Source organism: Chrysemys picta, chromosome 2 (genome assembly GCF_011386835.1).
Source record: "Chrysemys picta bellii isolate R12L10 chromosome 2, ASM1138683v2, whole genome shotgun sequence".
NCBI lineage: Eukaryota > Metazoa > Chordata > Testudines > Emydidae > Chrysemys > Chrysemys picta.
In genome coordinates, this window is record NC_088792.1 from 250446523 (window position 1) to 250469210 (window position 22688).

General features: G+C 40.5%; 1 protein-coding gene across 3 annotated transcripts in view; it reads left to right on the plus strand.

Annotated features, from left to right (window-relative positions):
- The first annotated feature begins 4138 nt into the window (after positions 1-4138).
- The window catches only part of MTDH (metadherin), a 65396-nt gene continuing 46846 nt past the window's right edge, over positions 4139-22688 (plus strand). For 2 of the 3 annotated variants that reach the window (XM_008168348.4, XM_042845089.2), the window contains exons 1-2: positions 4198-4751; positions 15699-15803. In XM_008168348.4, coding sequence (XP_008166570.2) covers positions 4344-4751; positions 15699-15803 — 513 coding nt within the window. In that variant the 5' untranslated portion in view covers positions 4198-4343. Of the gene's footprint in view, positions 4752-15698; positions 15804-22688 lie in introns of all 3 variants that reach the window. The other variant, XM_008168347.4, reaches the window with a different exon arrangement.

Genomic DNA, 22688 nt, shown 5'->3' on the forward strand with positions numbered 1-22688 from the left:
GTAGTATCTGGAGCTCTGATGTACTCATTCCACCCTGTAAGGCTGAATGACACAGACTTGCACTGAAATAACAATCTCAGTTTTAATTCACACCTTTTGTTATTATGGTGGAAGACTCTGTGTTTTGGAATAAGAATATCCTATTTTGATTTTTGCGTAATTTGTTATTTTATCAATTTAAGAGAATGGAACAAAGACACTCTTCAAATAGGGTCAGCTAACATGATTTTAAAACACACCTTTTTATCCCCCAGAATTTAGATCTAGATCAATCTATTTCCCAGAACTATGCTGTTATCATCAGTGATGCTACCACTTGGTGGTGCCACAGTGCTGCTTTTAGATGATAATAATAATAAAAAAAAATTACAGAGATATTCTATCTCCTAGAACTGGAAGGGACCTTGAAAGGTTATTGAGTCCAGCCCCCTGCCTTCACTAGCAAGACCACGTACTGATTTTGCCCCAGATTCCTAAGTGGCCCCCTCAAGGATTGAACTCATAACTCTAGGTTTAGCAGGCCAATGCTCAAACCACTGAGTTATCCCTCCCCCCTCTACTTAGCTCTGGTCCTTAAGTTCAATCAGTTATATTTTGGAATTTAGCCTTGACCTGAGTTCTTGCAATGTTTTCCTGCATATGCTAGTTTATTATAATAGTCCTAATACCTAGCTCTTATATAAAGTGGACTCCATTTATAAGAATCACTAATATAAGAATCAACCGCCTATAGTCATCAAAACCAGTGGGACAAAAATCATTCTTATACTAATAAAACATTCCGTTTGTAAGAATCAACCAGTTATAAGAATCAAATCATCCAGGACAGATGTGATTCTTATAAAAAGAGTACACTGTAGTTTGTGTTACATTGTTATTGCCTGAATGGTAACCTCAGATTAAAAGAAAATACTTTGCTCAAGTAATTACATTGTTTATTTTGAATTTAAAATATTTGTCACTTCTGCAAGTTAATAATGATTCACAAATTCCACCATTGTTGGCTGATCATTTTCACATATAGGGCCCAATTCTGCCACCTTTACTCTGATAGAGTAGCACCTTAATCAATGGAACTACTCACAGAGTAAGGTCCTACTCATCATGTTAAGGGTGACTGAACTGAGTCTATAATGAACACTACAGTATTCATATCAAAGCCTTTCATTAGATGTGCACAGTGTATCCTAAAGCACCCAGGGGCTATATACCGCCAAGCTTTCTCATTTTCAATTAAATCAATATTTACTCTTAAAAGCTTACCAAAACTATGTTAAATAGTTACTGGTAAAAAGCCCCATTTTTCTGCTTGTGATCACCATGAACTCTCTCGGCAATCTGTAAATTAAAGTAAATTACAGATAATGAAGCAGCACTTGGCTGCCAGTCTATAGAGTTGGTAACATGGAGCAAGATATTTGACAAAAAAAACTGCCAGAACTTTTATTGCCAATAAATATTTGCAAATGAAAGATTTTTTGTATTCACAATATAAGAGCAGAGACATCAGTATTCAATGTCATCTGAGCTGTAATTATACTATTAAAATAAATGAAAAAGTTTATATTTGTATTATGCCTTCTTTTCTCGACTACTGATGTATCCAATGCATTTTTAATAAAAACATGATGAGATGACTGCAGGTAGGATGTGATGACTTTAGTTATGAAAACCATTGATAAATAAAGATACAGATGGAAACAGTGGGACAAATTAATCTGTGGTGTAACCTCACTGACGTCAGAAGAATTTCATCAGAAAATAATCTGGCCCATAGACAGTGGAAAGCAATTGGCTTTGGAAGCATAGGAAAGCCAGGAGTTAGGATCTGAAGGTTAAAATTCTGTAGGAACTCAACACCTGAGGGCCAGATTTTTCAAGCATTCAGCACTCACAACTGGGGTCAGATTTTCAAAAACTCAATTTAGGCACAATAATAAGGGCCAGATTTTCAAAAGAGTTTAGCATCTGACATGATGACCTGGTTTGAAAATTTGGCTGATTGTGGGTGCTGAGTCCTGTTGAAAATCTGGCACTTAGTAATTAATTAGATGGCCCACTAACTGAAAACATATAGATAATGTTACTTTTAAACCAAAAAAGCATCATGCACAAATACATTAAGGTGTAAAGAAACCCACCCCAACACTTAAAACAGAGTTGCTGATCTAACCCTGAAAAATAATGATGGTCTAGAGTGTTTCTCACAAAATTCAAAAGATTTAGATGTATCCATTATTGCTTTCAAAAGTATAGTGTGAAATGATTAAGAACATAAGAATGGCCATACTGGGTCAGACCAAAGGTCCATCTAGCCTAATATCCTGTCTTCTGACATTGGTCAATGCCAGGTGCCCCGGAGGAAATTAGCAGAACAGGTAATCATCAAGTGATCCATCCCCTGTCGCCCATTCCTAGCTTAAGGCAAACAGAGGCTAGGGACACCATCTTTGAACCCTGTTATAATCTTGGCCTTCACAATATCCTCTGGCAAAGAGTTCCACAGGTTGACTATGTGTTGTTTGAAGAAATACTTCCTTTTGTTTGTTTTAAACCTGCTGCCTAATAATTTCATTTGGTGACCCCTAGTTCATATGTTATGAGGAGTAAATAACTCTTCCTTATTTACTTTCTCCACACCAGTCATGATTTTATAGATTTCCATCATATATCCCCTTAGTTGTCTCTTTTCCAAGCTGAAAAGTTCCAATCTTATTAATCTCTTTTCATACGGAAGCTGTTCCATACCCCTCTTATTTTTGTTGCCCTTTTCTGAACCTTTTCCAATATATCTTTTTGAGATGGGGTGATCACATCTGCATGCAGTATTCAAGATGAAAAATTAATCAAGCAAAGCCTGATTTGTAATTTTATTTTACAATTACAACCTTTTCCCAAGGTCCTGTCTATACACCAAATTCAGCTAGGGTGGGGGACATAGTTACTACAGTGACTTTGCACGGGTGTAAATAACTACACGAGATGCAAGGCAGTGGAGAATCAAGCTCTACACGCAAAACTCCCACTGTAGTTATGCTGAGCTCTGTGTGTGCTTGTGTCTGAAAGCAGAATTTGGCCTACTGTCTTTAAGATTATCAACAGAATAGAATACACCGAACTACTAAAAAAAAAAAAAAAATTCTTAAAATCTGTGAGGTAGAGACTGTGAAGTAGTGACTTCCCTGTTCTTCAAGTTGTGCCATCTCTTCCTCATTCAAATGGAGTTTGACAAGTTGCAAACTGAAATAGAGATTACAAGTACAGTACTGTTAACTCACTAATATACATATATTCTTTGCAGCATGATGGGCAATGTTGATCTCTAGCCACTTGCCAGCATAATATACAAGCTGGTACTCCCCATACTGGCACTCTCACCATGCCATTCATTCAGGCACAAAAATTCTTCATAATGAAGAGTGATGGTAGATAAGAACTTTTGATTTGAGTTGAATTTATCTGGAGAGGAGATATTACTGACAAACTAGACATAGCCCACCTTACTTCAGCAAAAAGTTTTTGAAACAAAGGCAATTTAACATTTAAGGCCAAGCTCTGTCCTCAAAATCAATGGGAATTGTATGCTCACAATCAGGGGCAGCAGCCAGTTAGCAAAGATTGTGGCAGGAGGAGGAGCAATGGAAGAGCCCCTCCAAAAAGTAGGGATACCTCCTGGCCCCCACAACAGACGGGAGGGGCTGCAGGGCACTGCGCTGCCCTCTCGAGCAAGCAATGGGCTATTGGGGTGTCCCACCCTGTCAATGTGTAACTCAATGCTGGCCCCTCCCAGCAGGAGCGTGGGCTCCAAGGCACCTCGGGAAGAAAATGCTTTAGTAGCTCGTGGTCACGCCCCCCGCACCAGCCGGGGCTCGCTGTCCCTAGTAGCATGGGGCAGACGGCAGCCAGCGCTCTCAGTGCCACGTGTAGCTGGTGACTCGCTCCGCCCCGCGGGGGGGGGGAAGCAGACTGACAGCTCGGGGGGGGGGAGTAACAGCGCACGCGTCCGTAGCTCTCCTCTAGAGACCGGAGGAGGGTGCACGCGCCACGCCCCCCGCCCCTACGTCACCCTGCGTCCCGCGTGCGGCGGGACGTTGCGCGGCGCCGTCCGCCGACGTTCAGCGGAGCCTGAGAGGTGACGTTGCACTCGAGCCGGGGGCGGGGATAGAGCGAGGCGCCGCGGAGCTGAACGGGCCGCTCCCAGCGACTCCGTCCTGCCCTCAGCCGCAGCGGGCGGCCCGGCTGCGGGTCCCGGCTCTGCCCGCGCGGGCCCGGCAGCGGGAGATGCGCTCGGCTTGAGCACCCGCCCCGCGCTCGGTTTCGGCCCCTCCGGGGTGGGAGCAGCGATGGCGGCGCGGAGCTGGCAGGAGGCGCTGGCCCAGCAGGCCGAGGAGGTGTCGGCCCGGGTGCGGGACGCGCTGTCGGTCGGGCTGGGTCTGCTGCGCACAGAGCTGGGTCTGGAGCTGGGCCTCGAGCCGCAGGGCCTCCCGAGCTGGCTCGTGCTGCTCGCCACGGGCGCCCTGGGGCTGCTGCTGCTGCTGGGGCTGCTCTGGGCCGTGGCTTGCGCAACGGGCTCCCGCAGGAAGCAGCCCCGGAGCCTGCCTGGCCGGGAAGAAGACGAGGCGGTAGCTCTGGGCCTGACAGGCGGCGGTGGCGTCCCCAACAAGGAGGCTCCGGCCGCGCTGCTGCTGCTGAAGGCTGAGGAGCAGAAGAAACGGACCAAGAAGAGACTTGCGGAGAAAGGGGCGGCCAGGGTGAGCGAAGGGACGGGGGGCTGGGGGCTCACTGACGGGGGGGGCGCGAGGGGGCTGGGGGCTCACTGACGGGGGGGCGCGAGGGAGGAGGATTGGCTTCACAGTTGCATTTGGAGAAGGAAAGAAGCACGGTCTTTAATTTGAACAGTTGTTTCAGATTAAAGTAAAACTGCCACAACATTCTTGTTTTAGACGTTTTATTTATAACGAGAGTTTGAAAAAACTTACCATAGTGCTTCAAGGTGGACGCTGGTGTGAGAGAGGGCTGTTGGTGAAGTCCAGGGACAAGTAGTCCTTGTGCTGTAGGTTTCCCAAGTAGCTGCAGGGTGAAACTCATGTGGTATTTGCATGTTGTTCTGGATTATGAATAGCTCATGTGAGATTGCCCGTTTCTTTTCAGTTGCTTTGCTACTTGGAAAGCTTTGAGTAGCAGTAAATGCATTGAAGCTTTTTGCGGGGAGATGGGACAGCATTGGTTCATCTTTAGAAACTAAAGGGGGGAGGGATAGCTCAGTTGTTTGAGCATTGGCCTGCTAAACCCAGGGTTGTGAGTTCAACCCTTGAGGGGGCCACTTGGGGATCTGGGGCAAAATCAGTACTTGGTCCTGCTAGTGAAGGCAGGGGGCTGGACTCGATGACCTTTCAAAGTCCCATCCAGTTCTAGGAGATGGGATAGCTCCATTTTTTTTTCTAAGAAACCCTGAGGTCTTGAGATTTAATTACCTTTTAATTTAATAAAGCTTTAACTCTACAGAAGTTAGAAGTTTACCTTCTTCACTCAAGCAAGCTTAGGTTTTTTTAAAGTTTATTATAGAGTCCAGACAAGTGAACAAGTACTATAAACTGTAGCAATAAATAACAGACTTTGAGATAAACTTGACAACTCAAGATTTTGCATGTCTCATTGAAAAGATGGAGCGAAATCGATAATCCATAGAGGAACACACTGTAATAATCTAAAAGCTATTTCTAAATGAGAGACTTGGTGGGTATGATAAGTGCACTAAGGATAATATCAAGTAAGTAAAGCTGTTTCTTAAGAAACTACTTTAAAATTCAATTGCATTGGAGGATTCCATTGCATTTTTTTCAGTCTTTAAATATCACAATGTGTAGACAACTGTCAGTTTTTGATATTGTAGCATAGCTGTAGTCATGTCCATCCCAGGATATTAGAGTCACAAAGAGGATGAGGTAATATCTTTTATTGGACCAACTTCTGTTGGCGAGAAAGACAAGTTTTCAAGTCACACATAGTTCTTCAGGTCTGGGAAAGGTACTCGGAGTTTCACAGGTAAATGCAAGGTAGAACAGATTGGTATAAATAGGTAGCTCATATTCTAAGGGACCATTCAAGGTAGAGTGGCCAGTTAACATCTCAGTCAGGACAAAAAGATGGGGTTAGTGGGTTACGGATTGTTGTAATAAGCCATTAATCCAGTGTGTCTGTTCAATCCATGATTTTTAGTGTCTAGCAGAGTTATGAATTTAAGTTCTCAGGCTTGTCTTGTGAAAGTATTGTGCAGATTTCCCTTGAGGATGAGGACTGATAAGTCAAACATAGAGTGATTGCTTTGTGAAAAGGCAATTTTTGTCTATCATCATTTTCCTGTGCAAGTTCATTTGAGAACATAGTGATTATCTGGATTCACCAATGTAATTGTTGGGGCATTTAGTGCACTGGATGAGGTATACAACATGTTGTGATAGGCATGTGTAGAATCCATGGATCTTGAAAAATGCCACAAGGACTCCTTGTGTTTTGTTTTGCTGATACAGACTAACATGGCTACCATTGAAACTTGAAAGGTGTGTTGATCATTGTAGCAGTGGAGATACGTCTTTAGGTTTTGTATCTCTTGTTATGGAAAGGTCTGGTGCTGCTTTGAGTTGGTGTCCTGGTTTGTGGGGAGCTTGCTTCTGATCATGTTGGAGGAGGTGGGGGGGTTGTCTGAAGGTCAGAAGTGGGGGTTCAGGAAAGATTTCCTTCAGGATGCATTCCCCATCAAGTTTAGGTTGTAGTTTGATACACCATATGGGTTCCAGTTTGAGGTGGTAGGTGACAACGAGGGGTATGTGGTTGGAGAAGGCTTTATTTCTGTATTGAAGCAAGTTCTCTTGGGGTATTGGGGTGGTCAGTTCCTTGAAGCGATCTACTTCTCTGGTGGAGCGTCCTTGTTTCGTGAAGGCAATTTTAAGTGAGTTAAAGTGTATCTTAAATCTTTCCCAGACCTGAAGAAGAGCTTTCTGGGGCTTGAAAGCTTCTCTCACCAACAGAAGTTAGTCCAATAAAAGATATTACCTCATCCATCTTGTTTTTTATATTGCTTGCTTTGCTGTACTTTCACTTAGTAAGCAAACTAATCCCATGCATCAAGTTACTGCACACCCTTCTAAAGCTCTTTCTTGTCAGAGATTTGGGTCCTAGACAGATTGGTCTGTAGCTTTCTGTTTTGGCTAAATAGTTTTAATACTGTTTTGCCAAAATAGGATGGAAGAAAGTGGAATATATGTCATTTGCCCTGTTACAACCTTGCCTTTCAGTTGCCTCTCATAAGATCTAAATAAGTGAAAGTTTAACTGATGATCTGCAAAGTGGAAAAAACTGGGCTTATACCTTTTTCTGGTTCTTAGCCATTCTTCTTCGCATAGCAAAGTGGGTATTGCTCCTTTTTTTTTTTTTTTTAAATTAGAAATTAAGGTCTTCACTCCTGGAAAACTCTATGGTGACCAAGAACCAGTGAAATTATCTTTTAAGAATCCAGGGAGTGAAAGCTTTGAAATTGGAAGGGGAGGTATTATTCAGACTGTTTAAAACTTTGATTAATTATCATTTTAGAGAGAGGGTATATTTGTTAAAGATTCAAAATCCTGTTTATTCAGTGAACACACACACATCTGAGTCCTCCACAATGTCCCCCAGCAATCAGGAAAAAATAGACTTGACATTCTTTATATATCTAAGAAAAAGAAAAGCAAAAATAATTAACAAATGTTTGAGGCCTTTTTCATCAAGGAAACAAAAGGGACGAAGCCCTTACTGACTCAAACACACACCCTTCCACCAAAGTAGTTGAGTTTTTAATAGGTGTATTGTCTTCTATTTTAACTCCCCATGAACACACATTCTCTTGTTAAAGAAAATGCACATACTGGATCCATATATATATATATATATATATATATATACACACAATGATACATATCATTAACTATGCTGTTTCAGTTAACCCTATTTCTCATGAAAAAAAATTAGCAGGATCTGTCCCAGTAGTTTAATCCTTCCAGTGTTGCCAAATTTTAAATAGGGTTAAATATTTTTAACTGTAGTATCGTTTTTAAAATAAATTGTGATCAAAATATGAATACAACACTATGTATATATATTTGAATGAGATGAAAACTACCAATGTCATGCCAAATAAATAAATATAAATATATAAAAATTAATTACTGAGCTTTCACCGTGGCAGGTAACCTACAACTTTCATGTATTACTGAATGCAGGGCTTGAAAAATTTACCTGGCACTTACCACCCATACGTAGGGTAAAGAACTCCACTACAGCTATACCCCTTGCAACTTAAGGGAATAAAAAGATTGTGTACTGCTTGCCAGTATGTTAGTCAAATAATATCCAATCTAAAGTTTTTAATATAAATTAATGTTAGAATTAGTCAAATAGCCAAAACTATTTAGTGAATATATTTGATTGTGAGAGTAGTAATCTCCGGTAACACCTTTACAAAGGACCAAACTTACTAGCCATAGATTGATTCAAAAGATGGGGATAGCTCACTGTTTGGAGTCCCCATCCAATGGAGAAATCAATTTCTGCCTCTGCCAGGTGCCTGAAAGAGGAATCTATAGGGATTATTTATACTGTATTTTCTGGCGTATAAGACTACTTTTTAACCCAGGAAAATCTTCTCAAAAGTCGGGGGTCGTCTTATACGCCGGGTGTCGTCTTATAGGGCGGGTGCTGAAACTTCCGAGCCGGACTGGAGAATCTGCGGTCGCCGCATATGGTGGGGGGAGCTCAAAAACGGCCGCGGCCGCATCCCCGCCCGATGACGAGGTGAGGGGGCGCCTCACCGGGAAGGTGTAAGTGAAGGGCGGAGCAAGCTGCAGGCGTCCGGGACGCCCGGGGTATGGAAAAAAAAGAGAGAGCGGCGCTGTGCCCAGAAAAACACGCCTCTTTCACCTGTCTGGCCCGCCCTTGTATCCTATTACCGTACCTCCTTCTCTGCCTCTCAGATCTCGCTCCTGAGGACTGCAGTGAAGCGGCGCAGGCGCGCATGTGCGAGATCTGAGAGGCAGAGAAGGAGGTAATAGGATACGAGGGCGGGCCAGACGGGTGAAAGAGGCGTGTTTGCGCCACCGCTCTGATAGTCTTGGAGACAGGGAGGGCTGGGCAGGCAGGGAGAGCTGACCAATCCAAGCAGGCTTTGTATACAACAACCAGCCAATCGCCGGTAAGGTACATCGCTTGCCGTGATTGGCTGGTTGTTGTATACTGGGTACCACATACAGTACAGCACCAGTATCTGTACCTGTTCATACAGTATAGCACCAGTACATACAGTACAGTATACAAATGTCCAACAGTCAAAACCCCATCATGGCTCCACCAGCAAGAAGAAAGAAATATGAAGCCAGTTTCAAACTTAAAGTTGTGAACTTTGCCATGGAACATAATAACTGCGCTGCTGCAAGACAATATGGAGTAACAGAAAAGATGGTTCGGGACTGGAAAGCAAATGAAAAAGCATTAAAGAGTATGCCAAGGGGTAAGTGTGCATTAAGAAGAGGCACTCCACATTGGCCAGAACTCGAAAAACATGTAGCAGACATGGTGAATGAGCATCGCCAAAACGGTTATGTAGTGACACGAAATAAAATACATTTGTTTGCACTTCAGTGGGCCAAATCTAACCCAGATCACAGCAACAGATTTAAGGCCACTGTATCCTGGTGTACTAGATTCATGGGAAGGCATAATATGGTACTGAGGCAAAAGATGAAAATTGCCCCAAAATTACCTGCAGATCTTGATAGCAAAGTAAATAGTTTCCATCGATACGTAATACAACAGCGCACTAAACATGGCTATGCGTTAAGTAGTATTGGAAATATGGATGAAACTCCAATGAATTTTGATATGGTTGGAAATAAAACTGTCCATCAAAAAGGTGAAAAAACAATTTTAATTAAAACAGGACATGAGAAGTCCAGTTTTACAGTGGTACTAGGATGCACAGCTGATGGCGCCAAACTGAGACCAATGATTATTTTTAAAAGAAAAACAATGCCGAAATTCAAGTTCCCTGTTGGTTGTTTTGTACATGTGAATGAAAAAGGCTGGATGGATGAAGAAGGGGTAAAGCTATGGCTTGATAATGTATGGAGCAGGCGACCAGGTGGACTTATTCAAAAATGTAGTCTACTGGTGTGGGATATGTTCAGGGCTCATTTAACTCCCAGCACCAAGCAAATGCTTGCAAGACTAAACACAGATGCGGCAGTTATTCCTGCAGGATTGACATCGTTGGTACAGCCACTGGATGTGTGCCTAAACAAGCCATTTAAAGATCGCATTCAAGAACAGTGGAATGAATGGATGGTTAGCGGCGAAAAGTCATTCACAAAAGGAGGAAACATGCGTGCTCCACAGTTGGATGTTTTGTGCAAGTTTGTCATAAAAGCCTGGAATGATATTGATGCAGAAACAGTAATCAAGTCTTTCAAGAAGTGTGGCATATCAAATTCATTAGATGGTATGGAGGACGACTACTTGTGGCAAGATGAAGAGGAAGCCGAAGCTGAGACCACATCATCTGATACGGAATTCGATCCATACGATGACTGCCTTACAAATGTATCACAAGATGTCATTGATGTACTTATGATATCAGATGACGAACAGGAGGATTTTGAAGGCTTTTAAAGGGAAACTGTCACGCCAGCAAAACCTGTAAAAATACCGTAGCTTGCAATTATGATGGGTGTTGCTAACTCGCCAGGGACTTGCCCGGCACTTGCTCTCTCTCTCTTGTTTGTTATCTTCCTCCTATCATCATCAGTTCCAGTTTGGTTGACAGCTTAGAAAACAAACAGCATGGCAGCTCCCATGGGTTTATTGTTTTATCCTTCCTTTCAGCTTTAGAGTGAATTAGGAAAAGTTTAATCCACTTGCACTGTTTTATGTTTACATGTTTGATGACAAACAGCCTTATGTTTATAAGTGACAGTTTTCCTGCTAAGTACCTGCATGTCATAAGCATTTGAATTAAAATTACCATATTGAAATCAAATCTGATGTTTTTTTAATTTTTTTTTGGTGTGCGTTGGAAGAGGGGTAGTCTTATATGGCGAGTATATCCCAAACTCTATATTTTAACTGGAAAAGTTGGGGGTTGTCTTATACGCCCAGTCGTCTTATACGCCGGAAAATACGGTAATCCTCTTAAGACTTTTTTTTTTTCACCTCCAATCCCAGAGCCTCCTGGCTCCTACAAGGTTTTTCTTCTCTTCTCCTCCTTGCTCCCTGCCGGAGCTTCTGGTAGTTGGTGTCCCCTCAGGAGGGTGAAGATGATGCTGGTCTCTGGTTTTTGTTCACTTCCCCCCCTTGAATTTGGACCCTGGGTGGGACTCAAAAGGCAACCCATCAACTTCATTGTCTTATTTAGTTTAAAAACAACAATAATAGGGAACCACTGTTCTATGCTATGGAAAGTGTTGTGGGTTCTTTGTAAGTATACTGTAACATAGCAGATTTTGATACTTTTTACTATTTAAATAAAGGATCAAACAAAGTAATCTTTCATAACTGAGGTTGGATCAACTCCTAGTCTTGTTCTAAAATAATCAATTTGAGACTTGGAAAAGGTTCCACAATTTAAAAACTTAATTGTTATGATACAGGGCTGAGTTTGAGTTTTATTAGTAAACTATCTCATAACAAAGTAATTTAAAAAAAAAAGTTTTCAGGATGTATTTAAATGTGAAATATTACAACTATTTTTAAAGATAATTTGAACCCAAAATTACACCTTTCCATTTGCAGTTAAGGCTGTACACTTCTAGTAACATTTGTTTCAGATCATTTTTTTAAAAATCCTGAAGTTCCCTAAAATTGTTCCTCTTCCTCTGTTTTCAACTGTCAGCTGAAGTCAGGATAGCATAGTCTTTAAGCCACCGCAAGACAGAATAGCACTTTTCACCCAAGTCATTTCAGAGCCCACAAAAAATGCACTGTCAACAGTTGTCACCACATCCTGTGTGCAGAAAGTGTGTGTTCACCTTTGGGCGTTAAATCAGTTACAAGAGACAGCAGTTCTATATTTTTGGCTTTCAAAATAGGCAGTGCATAACAAATGAAATCTGAAGAATATATATCTGCTAAGTCAAGTCACTGAGGCGGCAGGTCTACACTTAAGCTACAACAGTGCAGCTGCAGCGCTTTAGTGAATATGCTAATATACTGATGGGAGAACTCCCATCAGCATGGTTTATCCACCTCCACAGGAGGCAGAAGTTCTGTCAATGGGAAAAGCTCTCCCATCAACATAGTGCTGTTCACACCAGTGGTTAGGACTATATAACTGCATCGATCAGAAGTGTGGATTTTCACAACCTGAATGACGCAGTTATATCAATGTAAGTTTGTAATGCAGACCTGGCCTTAGAATAGTTATGAAGGCAGTGTAATAGCTAGATATACTAGGTCCTAATAAGTAGCAGCTCTTCCATCTAACAAATGTTTCTTGTTGAATCTGTCAGCAAGTATTAAAGTAGTATACCCTTTAACATACAGTTGGACCTGTTCTGAAATTAAAGGCAACAACTTTAGTTCTAGTGCTTGAGATTAATATTAAACATGATTTTTAATTCTTAGTTAAAATTGTGTCCTGTAAAAGAAAATACAAACTCAGTCAAGAGTATGTTTGGTACTATCAAATAAAAATGAAGATGCAGCTCCTATCCCATGGAGATGAATTTAAATACGATGCCATGCAGACTAAACATATCATGGAAACATAACTTAAATGATACATCGGCAGGAGATGAAATCTTCATAAGAATGGCCATATTGGGTTAGACCAATGGTTCATCTAGCCCAGTATCTTGTCTTCTGACAGTGGCCAATGCCAGATGCTTCAAAGAGAATGAAAAGACCAAGGCAATCAGTGATCCATCTCCTGTTGTCCAGTCACAGCATCAGGCAGTCAAAGGCTATGGGACACTCAGAGCATGGGGTTGCATTCCTGACCATCTTGGCTAATAGCCATTGATGGATCTGTCCTCCATGAACGTATCTCATTATTTTTTTAATTCAGTTATAGTTTTGGCCTTCACAACATCCCCTGGCAAGCAGTTCCACAGGTTGACTGTTGTGTGAAGTACTTCCTTTTGTTTGTTTTAAACCTTCATGCCCCTTTTTTCTCTCTCTGTGCTCCAGAGGTGGGAGAAGGAGGTTGATGTAGGCTAATAATTGTAATAAGTCTCTGGGTCTAAATGGCAGCAAGAATGTCCTTTATTACTACTTTGTACTAATACAGCACTTAGGAACTAACAGTCTGATTGAAGACTGTCAGAAGAGTGGGGAAGAGGTGAGGGGTATTGCAGAAATATTTTAAATAAAAGTGTAGAGGTCTTTATTTCGTAGTGGTTTTTAAAATAAAATCCAGATTTAAGTGGAGCATGGCAAATTACAGATTTTTTTTTCAGTTCACTGGCAGCACCAAAATAATAATAATAAAAAAAAACAAGTTGAACCAAATCCAAAAAATTTGAGCACGTCAAAAAAGTAGACACAAAATTAGTTTCAAGTCAAAGAAAACATTTCGGTCAACAAAAACAAAAAAAATTTCCACCTAAAAGCAAATTAATAAAAGACTAGATTCCTAAACTGGCTGGAAGCAGGAAGTGGGTGTCACCTTATAACCTTTAGCACAGTGGTTAGGGAAATCACTTGTGAGCTGGGGTTCAGTTCTTCCCTCTGTCTGATGTGGACAAGAGATTTGAATTTGCAGGCAAGGGCTAGCCGTTCGGCCATGGATTATTCTGGTATAGGTCTCTGCTTCTCAAGTTGAGTTGTTCCACTTTGCATAAAATACTTGAATAGTCACCAGGCCAGAGAGTGAGATTCCTATAGCCTAGTGATTACGGTACTTGCCTGTGAGGTGGGAGACCCAAGTTCATGAGCCTGTTCCAATGACTATTTAATTATGTATACACAGTAGAACAACTTCAACAGGAAAGCTTGAGAGAGACCCACTCCAGAATATCCCATAGCCTGGTCACTGGGGCGCTCTCCTCTAAGGTGGGAGATCCAAATTTAAATCCCTTCTCCATATAAATGACAAAAAGGATAATTAAAACCCAGGTCTCTCACATCCCAGGCCATAACCAGTAGGCCTAAAGTTATATGTGCACCTTCTTCTCCTCTTACCATCTTGTGAATGGTTCATGAGGGGCCCTCCTTCAGAAACTGGCTGAAATGATTTATTTGGTGAATTTGAGTCACATTTTGAGAATGGTTTGGGGTTGACCAAAACTACTTTTTTTAGTGACTGTCTAAAATTTCACCCAGTTTAAGATTTTTAATAGCGTGCATATCCATGTGTGGTTAGTTTGTTTTTAATTTAAATAGGTAACCCACTACATTTGCAACTTGTAGTTTTAAGAACTTGGTATCTGACAAAGTTGATGCTTTGAAAAGTAATCCCTGGTTTGAGGGGAAAACACTTCTCCATTTTCGCGCGCTCTCTCTCTCTCCTTCCTCCCTCCCCCAATACATTTGGCAAAACAGAATTGTGGCTGGCACTACAGAGGTTTAACTAGAAGGTAGTTTGCTGTACTTATGCAGTTACTTATGCAATTATTGCATTACAGTGAGATACTGCAGAGGACACCTTACTCCAATTGTGAGTACTTGTGCAGTTGCTCACATGGATACTGCATATACACCACTACCTCGATATAACGCCACCCGGTATAACATGAATTCAGATATAACGCGGTAAAGCAGTGCTCCAAAGGGGCGGGGCTGTGCACTCTGGTGGATCAAAGCAAGTTCAATACAATGCAGTAAGATTCTTTTTTGGCTCCCGAGAACAGCATTATATCGAGGTAGAGGTGTACTTCTGTGTCTATACATGTGAGAAAGCAAATGCACATGCCCATTTACTTATGTGTATTAAAGTAATTGCTATCAATATACACAATCCTAAACCTCATCAGGAAGATTTTTTTAAAAATTGTAATGTTTAGCAAAACTTATTTGGAATCCAAGCTACAGTTGTTTAGATCAGACCTAAAGTTCCTGAAAATTTTATTGATACATATTTTTTTTTTTGTCTAGGAGCAATTATATATTTAATACCCCTCAATATAAAGATTGATAAAATACTTCCAGTGCCCTCTATTTTATTTCATGTTTGTTTACATTAAAAATAGTAAAGCTGTATAACATTCCACTACATAATTGGTTACAGTTTGGTATAGATATTACTATAAATAAGTCATGGCTTTCCTTCACTGGTGATGATTCTTAATCTGCTTGTTTACGATATGCAAGACAGTTGCTATTCAACAGACTAGCTGTAGAAACTACTAGTCTGATTTTTATGCAGCTGCATTTAGCATATTTACTAGTTCATGTACTTGTTTCTGAACTTCATACAGTATATACAACTACAGTAGCAGTCTTCTGAAATTTTGAAAATAAGCTTTGAAAATGTTTCATATAAAACTAAATTGCTTTACATTAAAAGGTAATTAAGCTAGCATTTAGGTTCTTTCCCCATAGTGCATAGAACTATAGTTGGCTTCAAAGAAAACCTCTCATACTTCTCTTTGTAATCATGTAACTTACATTCTGTGATTTGCTTCACCTGCCCTCTCAGATTTAATCTGATTTTAAATTTTTGATTACATATGCAGCCTAATGGACGGCCTGTTCTTGAAGAGTTTGAGGATGAAATAATTCAGACGGTTCGAAGAGAAAATCTGAAGCAGCCACTGGATGCAGAAAAGAAAAATGAGAAGGTTATTTATGGCTTTGAAACTATAGTAAACTTCCTGATGAGATTAATTTTTATGTGTTTGTATTATGTGAAGACCTTAACCAGTTCCATTATGTATAAGAGAATAAAAGACAATCCCTGCCCTGAAGAGCTCTTATCCAATTTAAATTATTTTATAAAAATAGTAAATTTTCCAACTGCTAATTTTATTTATTTATTTATTTATTTATTTGAAAGATAGCTTTAAAGATATTAACATCCTACATCAGGAATTAAATGTTTGCACTTCCTTTTAAAACAAAGGAATTTAAAATACTGAATAGCAGCTACTGTACATGATAAGGCCAAATCAATATTCAATTGTGTGTACTCTTTGTAGGTGCTCAAAAGGTGATCAGTGTAATCTTTCAAATAACGTACAATTATTGTATCATCTAACAGCTGAGGGCGTGCTGTTTTAAGGCCAAATCCTACACTTTTAAACTCTTTTACTTGAATGGGAGTTGTTGACTTAAGGGCTTCGGGATCTGGCCTTTAGGTGGTGGTGATGTCCTTAATTTTTGAAGACAATTATGGAACCTTGAAGTCGGATTTTTGGCAATAAATAAAGGAAACATTTTTTTTTTAGCTTTTGTTATAAAATTAATTACATTCATATCCTGTTACTGACTTAGTTGGCTAAACTTACATCTTCTGTTAAAGCTTTGCTATACACGTTTAAATAGAACATCAGATTGCATTTAAATTTGTCATTTCCTACACATTGAGGACTGCCTTCTCATTTCTTCCAGATTTAACATGTACCATAAACCACTGAGCAAATATACCCTCAGTTCACCAGACAACTTTTATTTATCTGATTAAAATAGGCATATGACCAGAACTGACTTTATCTTGGCTCTTTTGCTCACAACTTTATATAATTGAAAAAAAATACAGGTTACATCTGCTGGTTTAAATTATATGATGTCAAGTAAATTGCCGTACAGCGATTTCCTGATTTGAAAACGATTGTCACATTGGTTTTGGTTCTAGCTCTAATAAAAATGTACTCACTCATACAGGGAATTTTTAAAATCTTTCTGTGATAGACAACAAAGTGATTAGGCTAAAAACTGTTCTCATGATACCGTTGGGGATTCATTGTGTACTAGTAGAAGATATATTCTGTAAATAGCATAAATGGTTAACTGTAACTATTACTGAAAAGTTTTTGAATGTAGGAAACAATTTGATTAAAAAAACCCCAAATATTTGGTCCTGATTTATTTCCCAACTGTTAATGGTTTTATAGCTTTTGAGTGAGTAAATAAGTTATTGGAAATTCTTGTAGTATTAGTTAGTTCTGCATTTGAATAACAAGATATGTTACAGTGTTAGATGGAAGCCTGAATTCTAATGTATATCCTAGGTGTTTGTATTTGGAAGTAAAGATAACATTTTTTTAAGCGAAGAAACAAACATATTTCTCTCTTGCTGCTAATTTTTCTCCTTCCCTCCCTGACGAAACAGTACCAAGCCTAATCTGCAGTTCCAAGTAATTCTGTGCCACTAAATGGCTGTTTTTAGTAGAGTAATGTAGTCAGATCATTTTGGGGAAATATAAGGAGCGAATCTAGTAGGATGTCTTGAAGTAAATCAGGGCGATTTTATATCATGATTTAAATCACAAAGTGAAAAGCCTTGATTATTTAAATACATTTTAATCAATTTTCCCATTTGTACTTCTGTAACTTTCCAAGAGAGGTGTATTATTACTGGTTAATATAACCATTAAAGCATGTTGGTTTACAACTAAATAGAGCCTTTACACAAGATTTGGTACATCTTTTTGCTACCTAGGGATATGTATAAGTATATACATTTAATTTAAGCAAATATGCCTTAGTGAAAGGGACTGGAGCATAGGTTCCTACTCGCCTAAGTCTACTGAAAATGAGAAGACAGCCTCCTAAATTACAGTTCTTCATATTTTTCAGCCTAGTAGATCTCATCTCTCCCTCCTCATTTTTATTCATAGACTGGAAGAGAGGCAAGTTTTCCTGCTTTTTCAACTCAGTTGATTTATCAACTTTGAATGGATTAGTCCAAGTGAAGAAAATACTATTTTTTTGCCTGCAGAAGAAGGGGCCATGCTGTCAGAAACTGGTTTCGCATGTCAACAAACTCTTGTTCCAGGTGCTTAGCTAGTGACTTCCACCAATTCAGTGGTGTGACTTTCTTTAAAACATCAGCAAACGTGTACTGCTTGAATGGGACACCTTCCAGCCCTGAAATGTATTATGGTTGGCATGACCGATAGGTAATTTAGATGTCCATGTCATACCAGCATCTTCAGCAGTTAGGCATCTACTTGGTACTTTGGGTTGAGAATATTAGCAAAAAAATGAGGTGTAGTAAGTGCTTGATCCATCTGTTTCTTTACGTCTTGCAATTTAATTTTGTTGGGTATTTCTTGCTTCAATGCCTCAGTTATTTCCAAATTTCAACAGCCTCAGCAATACAGCAGCAATCTTTCTACAGTTTGCCAAATAATATGGAAATAAGTTTCTGTATATTCAGCATATCTTATACATTTCCCTTTAGGCTGATTAGGACCACTTTGGCTGTTATAGTTCCATCTATTTTGTCATGATTCTCTTTGCAAATTATCATCAGAATAGACCAGTTCTTAATAAATGGCTCAGAACAGTCAACCACTGAATTCAAGTGCATATCTTGGGTAGAATTAGTTTGGATCCTTCTTCTCTTTTCAGTGAAACTGAAGCAAAGTGGTTGTTACAGAAGTATTTTGCAATTTCAATGTTTTCCTTTATTCCTGGAGTTGTATTTTAGTCAAATGAGCATTGAATCCATATGTTATAAGTTTTCAGGTTACCTTCATTTTCTTCTGGATTTCTTCTCATCTTTGCTACATTTGCAGCTTGTAATGTATTTTGTAGTAAATTCATATTTCATTTTAAATAGGTTTATTTTTAAAAAAGAAACACTTATAATTTAAATAAAATCTAAAACATCTTTAAATTAAAAGAAAATAGATTTTGGAGTGAATAAAAATATGAAGTCTGAGTGTAAATTGGTGCCCTTCAGTGTCAACTAAAAATAGCTCCAAGCCTCTTTTTCAACTTAGGATCGTTAGAAAGCTATGTTAGTCACTCTGGGAAATCACCTTCTTTCCATACATGCATTGCATTGTTAATAGCTTGAGTGCACTGAGTAGAATCTCCCAAGGCCCTGTGAGAGTGCTCTTTCTTTGTTCGGCTTAGAGGAGTAAACTGATGACTACAAGTTAAGTGTTTTTTCCATATCTAAAAATTACTTGGCATACATTGAGTTTTTTTGTATTGGTGCTCCTCTTGTGTTTCTGCAATTCTTTGCTGTCTTTCTCTTCAGGGGCCATGAGCCTCACTTATTCTTTGGAGATGGTGACAGTTTTCTGCTTGTCATCTCCAGTATGGTCTTGTACTGAAGATGCATGTGTACTGTCTGCAATTTGGCCACTTCCCTCTTCATCTCTGCCTTGTTCAGTTACACAAGAGCAAAAAATAAGTGATTCAACTTAATTTGCCATACATGTCTGCCATCCACTGGAAAGTGGCAAACTAGAGCAAATGGAAAGTTCCTTAAAGCTCCTTCATAGCTAGTTTTATTTGCAAAAAAGCATGCATCATCTTGAATTAGTACTTTCTTATGGTGGGGAAGGAAAACTTATGTTTACATTCTTTATTTTCCTCTGTATAGAGGCCCGCATCTGTCTGATCTAAAGTTTTTTTGCTAGTCTGCCAAGTTCTTAATGTATCGTTCAGCTGATGGCAGAGCGAAGATTGGCAGCCTTCTGTGCATCATTTAGAATGAATAGAACTCCTATTTTATACAGTCATCTTGCACCTCCTGACTGTTTTAGTCAGTGATATAATTGAGATGGTGACTGATGTTAGAAACCTTGACTGAGTTTGGCAGGTCGTGGAAAAAGTAGATATGTACCATGTTCCAGTAATTGATATTAGGAAAGCAAAGATGATAAACTTTAAGTTCTGATTTATTTATTAAATCCTTGTTTACAGCAACATAAATTCCCTATTTGTAAGACTCTATAAAAACATTTAATGTGAGCTTTTCATAGAAAAGCTGGATGTTAAATTTGGATGTCTAATACTCTAATCAATTTTTTAAAATTTAATTGTCAGAATTTGTATGCAAGTTATTCTTGTGACTATGTAGGCCTTTTTATTTAGTTGTTAATGTTTGTCATTTGACTCTTCATGCTGTATTTTGAAGGTGATGGGTCAAGCAGAGGGGCAGTTGGGTTTGTGCCCTCTTTTTTGGAGGTGTGGGGGATGATGATAAAGAGATGGAATGAGGGGGCTGTTAAAGCAAAGCGGACAAAAGCCTTTTTTAAAAAAAGTGTTTAGGTCCTTTTTTGCCTGGAAGATTTTGATGTCTGGAGAACTTCTGAAATAATAACCTCACAAGAGCCAACAGTGGAAGTTGAGCAGTTATGGGGAATTGGTTTATAGTCTGTTTACTCCCTTTTTTTTGGAACATCTATTACTTGGTGCTCACTAGAACTGGCCAGTCAGAGTTTTTCAACTGCCCTTTTTTATCATTAGTTATATGCTTTCTTATAAAATAGTAGTTTAGTTTAAGAATATGTACAGTATTTTCAGTTGTATAGGAACTGTTCCCCTAACACAGCTGGGTTATTTTTCTCTATACCTAATTTAGTTTACTACGATAGCAAATGCAGGGAAAAAAATGTTTGAAACTTACCCTTATTCTTTTGCAGGGGGGAGAGAAGTTATGGAGAGGAGTCAGTAGCCCTCCCATACTCAGTGCTTGGTGGCCGGTTACTGAATAAGTGATCCTTCTGCCTTATAGTTAAGGCTTCGTTTTACTCACAGGTGTTTCTAGTAAACGTCATGGACAGGTCACGGTCAGTAAACAAAAATTCATGGCCCGTGACTTGTCCATGACTTCTGCTATATACCCCGACTAAATCTTGAGGAGGGAACAACCTGGCGGCGTGCGGCCCGGGACCCCCACTGGTGCTGGGGAGGTGCGGGGGGGGGGCGGTGCGCAGCCCGGGACCCCCGCTGGTGCTGGGGTCGACAGGCTACATACCTGGCTCCACGCCTCCATCTAGGAGCTGAGCAAGGAGGATGTTGCAGCTTCCAAAGAGCCCCCTAGGTAAGTGCCACCCAGAGCCTGCCTCACCCTGTACCATGCTGCAACCCCCTCCCACACCCAAACTCCTGCTGCTGCTTGGGGGTGCGGTGGCCCGATATTGCCCCAGGAGTGGCCACTGGGCCTGGCACCGGGACTGCTTTGGCTGCCCCTGGGCCAGGCGCACCAACTGCTGCAGAAATCAGAGGTCGCGGAAAGTCACTGAATCTGTGACTTCCGTGATCTCCATGACAAACTTGCAGCCTTTCTTATAGACTTGGCAGGACTCTATTTAAATTCACAGATGTCAGTTAATGTCAATTGTAGCTTACACTGAAATGGATGAAGAAAAAAATCCATCAGTAACAGTTGGTGTGAGTGCAGTTCTCCCTGCCCCCTCGCCTAGTCCCAGCAGGGATCAGGTGTCAGCAGCCATGCAGGGAGCCCTGCAGTCACAGGAGCGAGGGAGCCAGGGCCATGACAGTGGAGCTACTGAGGGTTCCTGGTATGGCTAGGGACACTGGATCCCTGCCACCGCAAGGTGAGGGGGAAGGCTCTGGCGCTAGCAAAGCAGAGACCCCAGCCATGGCTGCCAAGAGGACTCATAGACTCTAAGGTCAGAAGAGACCATTATGATCATCTAATCTGACCTCCTGCATGATGCGGGCCACAAAAGCTGACCCACCCACTCCTGGAATAATTCTCTCCCTTGATTCAGCTGTTGAAGTCCCCAAATCATGATTTAAAGACTTCAAATCGCAGAGAATCCTCCAGCAAGCGACCCCTGCCCCATGCTGCGGAGGAAGGCGAAAAACCTCCAGGGCCTCTTCCAATCTACCCTGGAGGAAAATTCCTTCCTGACTCCAAATATGGCGATCAGCTGAACCCTGAGCATGCGGGCAAGATTCTCTAGCCAGACCCTCTGGAAAAAGTTCTCTGTAGTAACTTTTAATATCCCATCATTGACCATTGTTACTAATTACCAGCGATGGCACGTTATTGACCTATTGACTAAAATCACTTTATCACATCAAACCATCCCCTCCATAAACTTATCAAGCTTAATCTTAAAGCCAGAGAGGTCTTTCGCCCCCACTGTTTCCCTCGGAAGGCTGTTCCAAAACTTCACCCCTCTGATGGTTAGAAACCTTTGTCTAATTTCAAGCCTAAACTTCCTGATGGCCAGTTTATATCCATTCGTTCTCGTGTCCACATTAGTACTGAGCTGAAATAATTCCTGTCCCTCCGGTATTTATCCCTCTGATATGTTTAAAGAGAGCAATCATATCCCCCCTCAGCCTTCTTTTGGTTAAGGTAACAAACCGAGCTCCTCGAGTCTCCTTTCATACGACAGATTTTCCATTCCTCGGATCATCCTAGTGGCCCTTCTTTGTACCCGTTCCAGTTTGATTTCATCCTTTTTGAACATGGGAGACCAGAACTGCACGCAAATGAGGTCTCACCAGTGCCTTGTATAACAGAACCAGCACCTCCTTATCCCTATTAAAAATACCTCGCCTAATGCATCCCAAGACCGCATTAGCTTTTTTCAAGGCCACGTCACATTGCCGACTCATAGTCATCCTGTGATCAACCAGGACTCCGAGGTCCTTCTCCTCGTCTGTTACTTCCAACTGATGCGTCCCCAGCTTATAACTAAAATTCTTGTTAGTCATCCCTAAATGCATAACCTTACACTTCTCACTATTAAATTTCATCCTATTACTGTTACTCCAGTTTACAA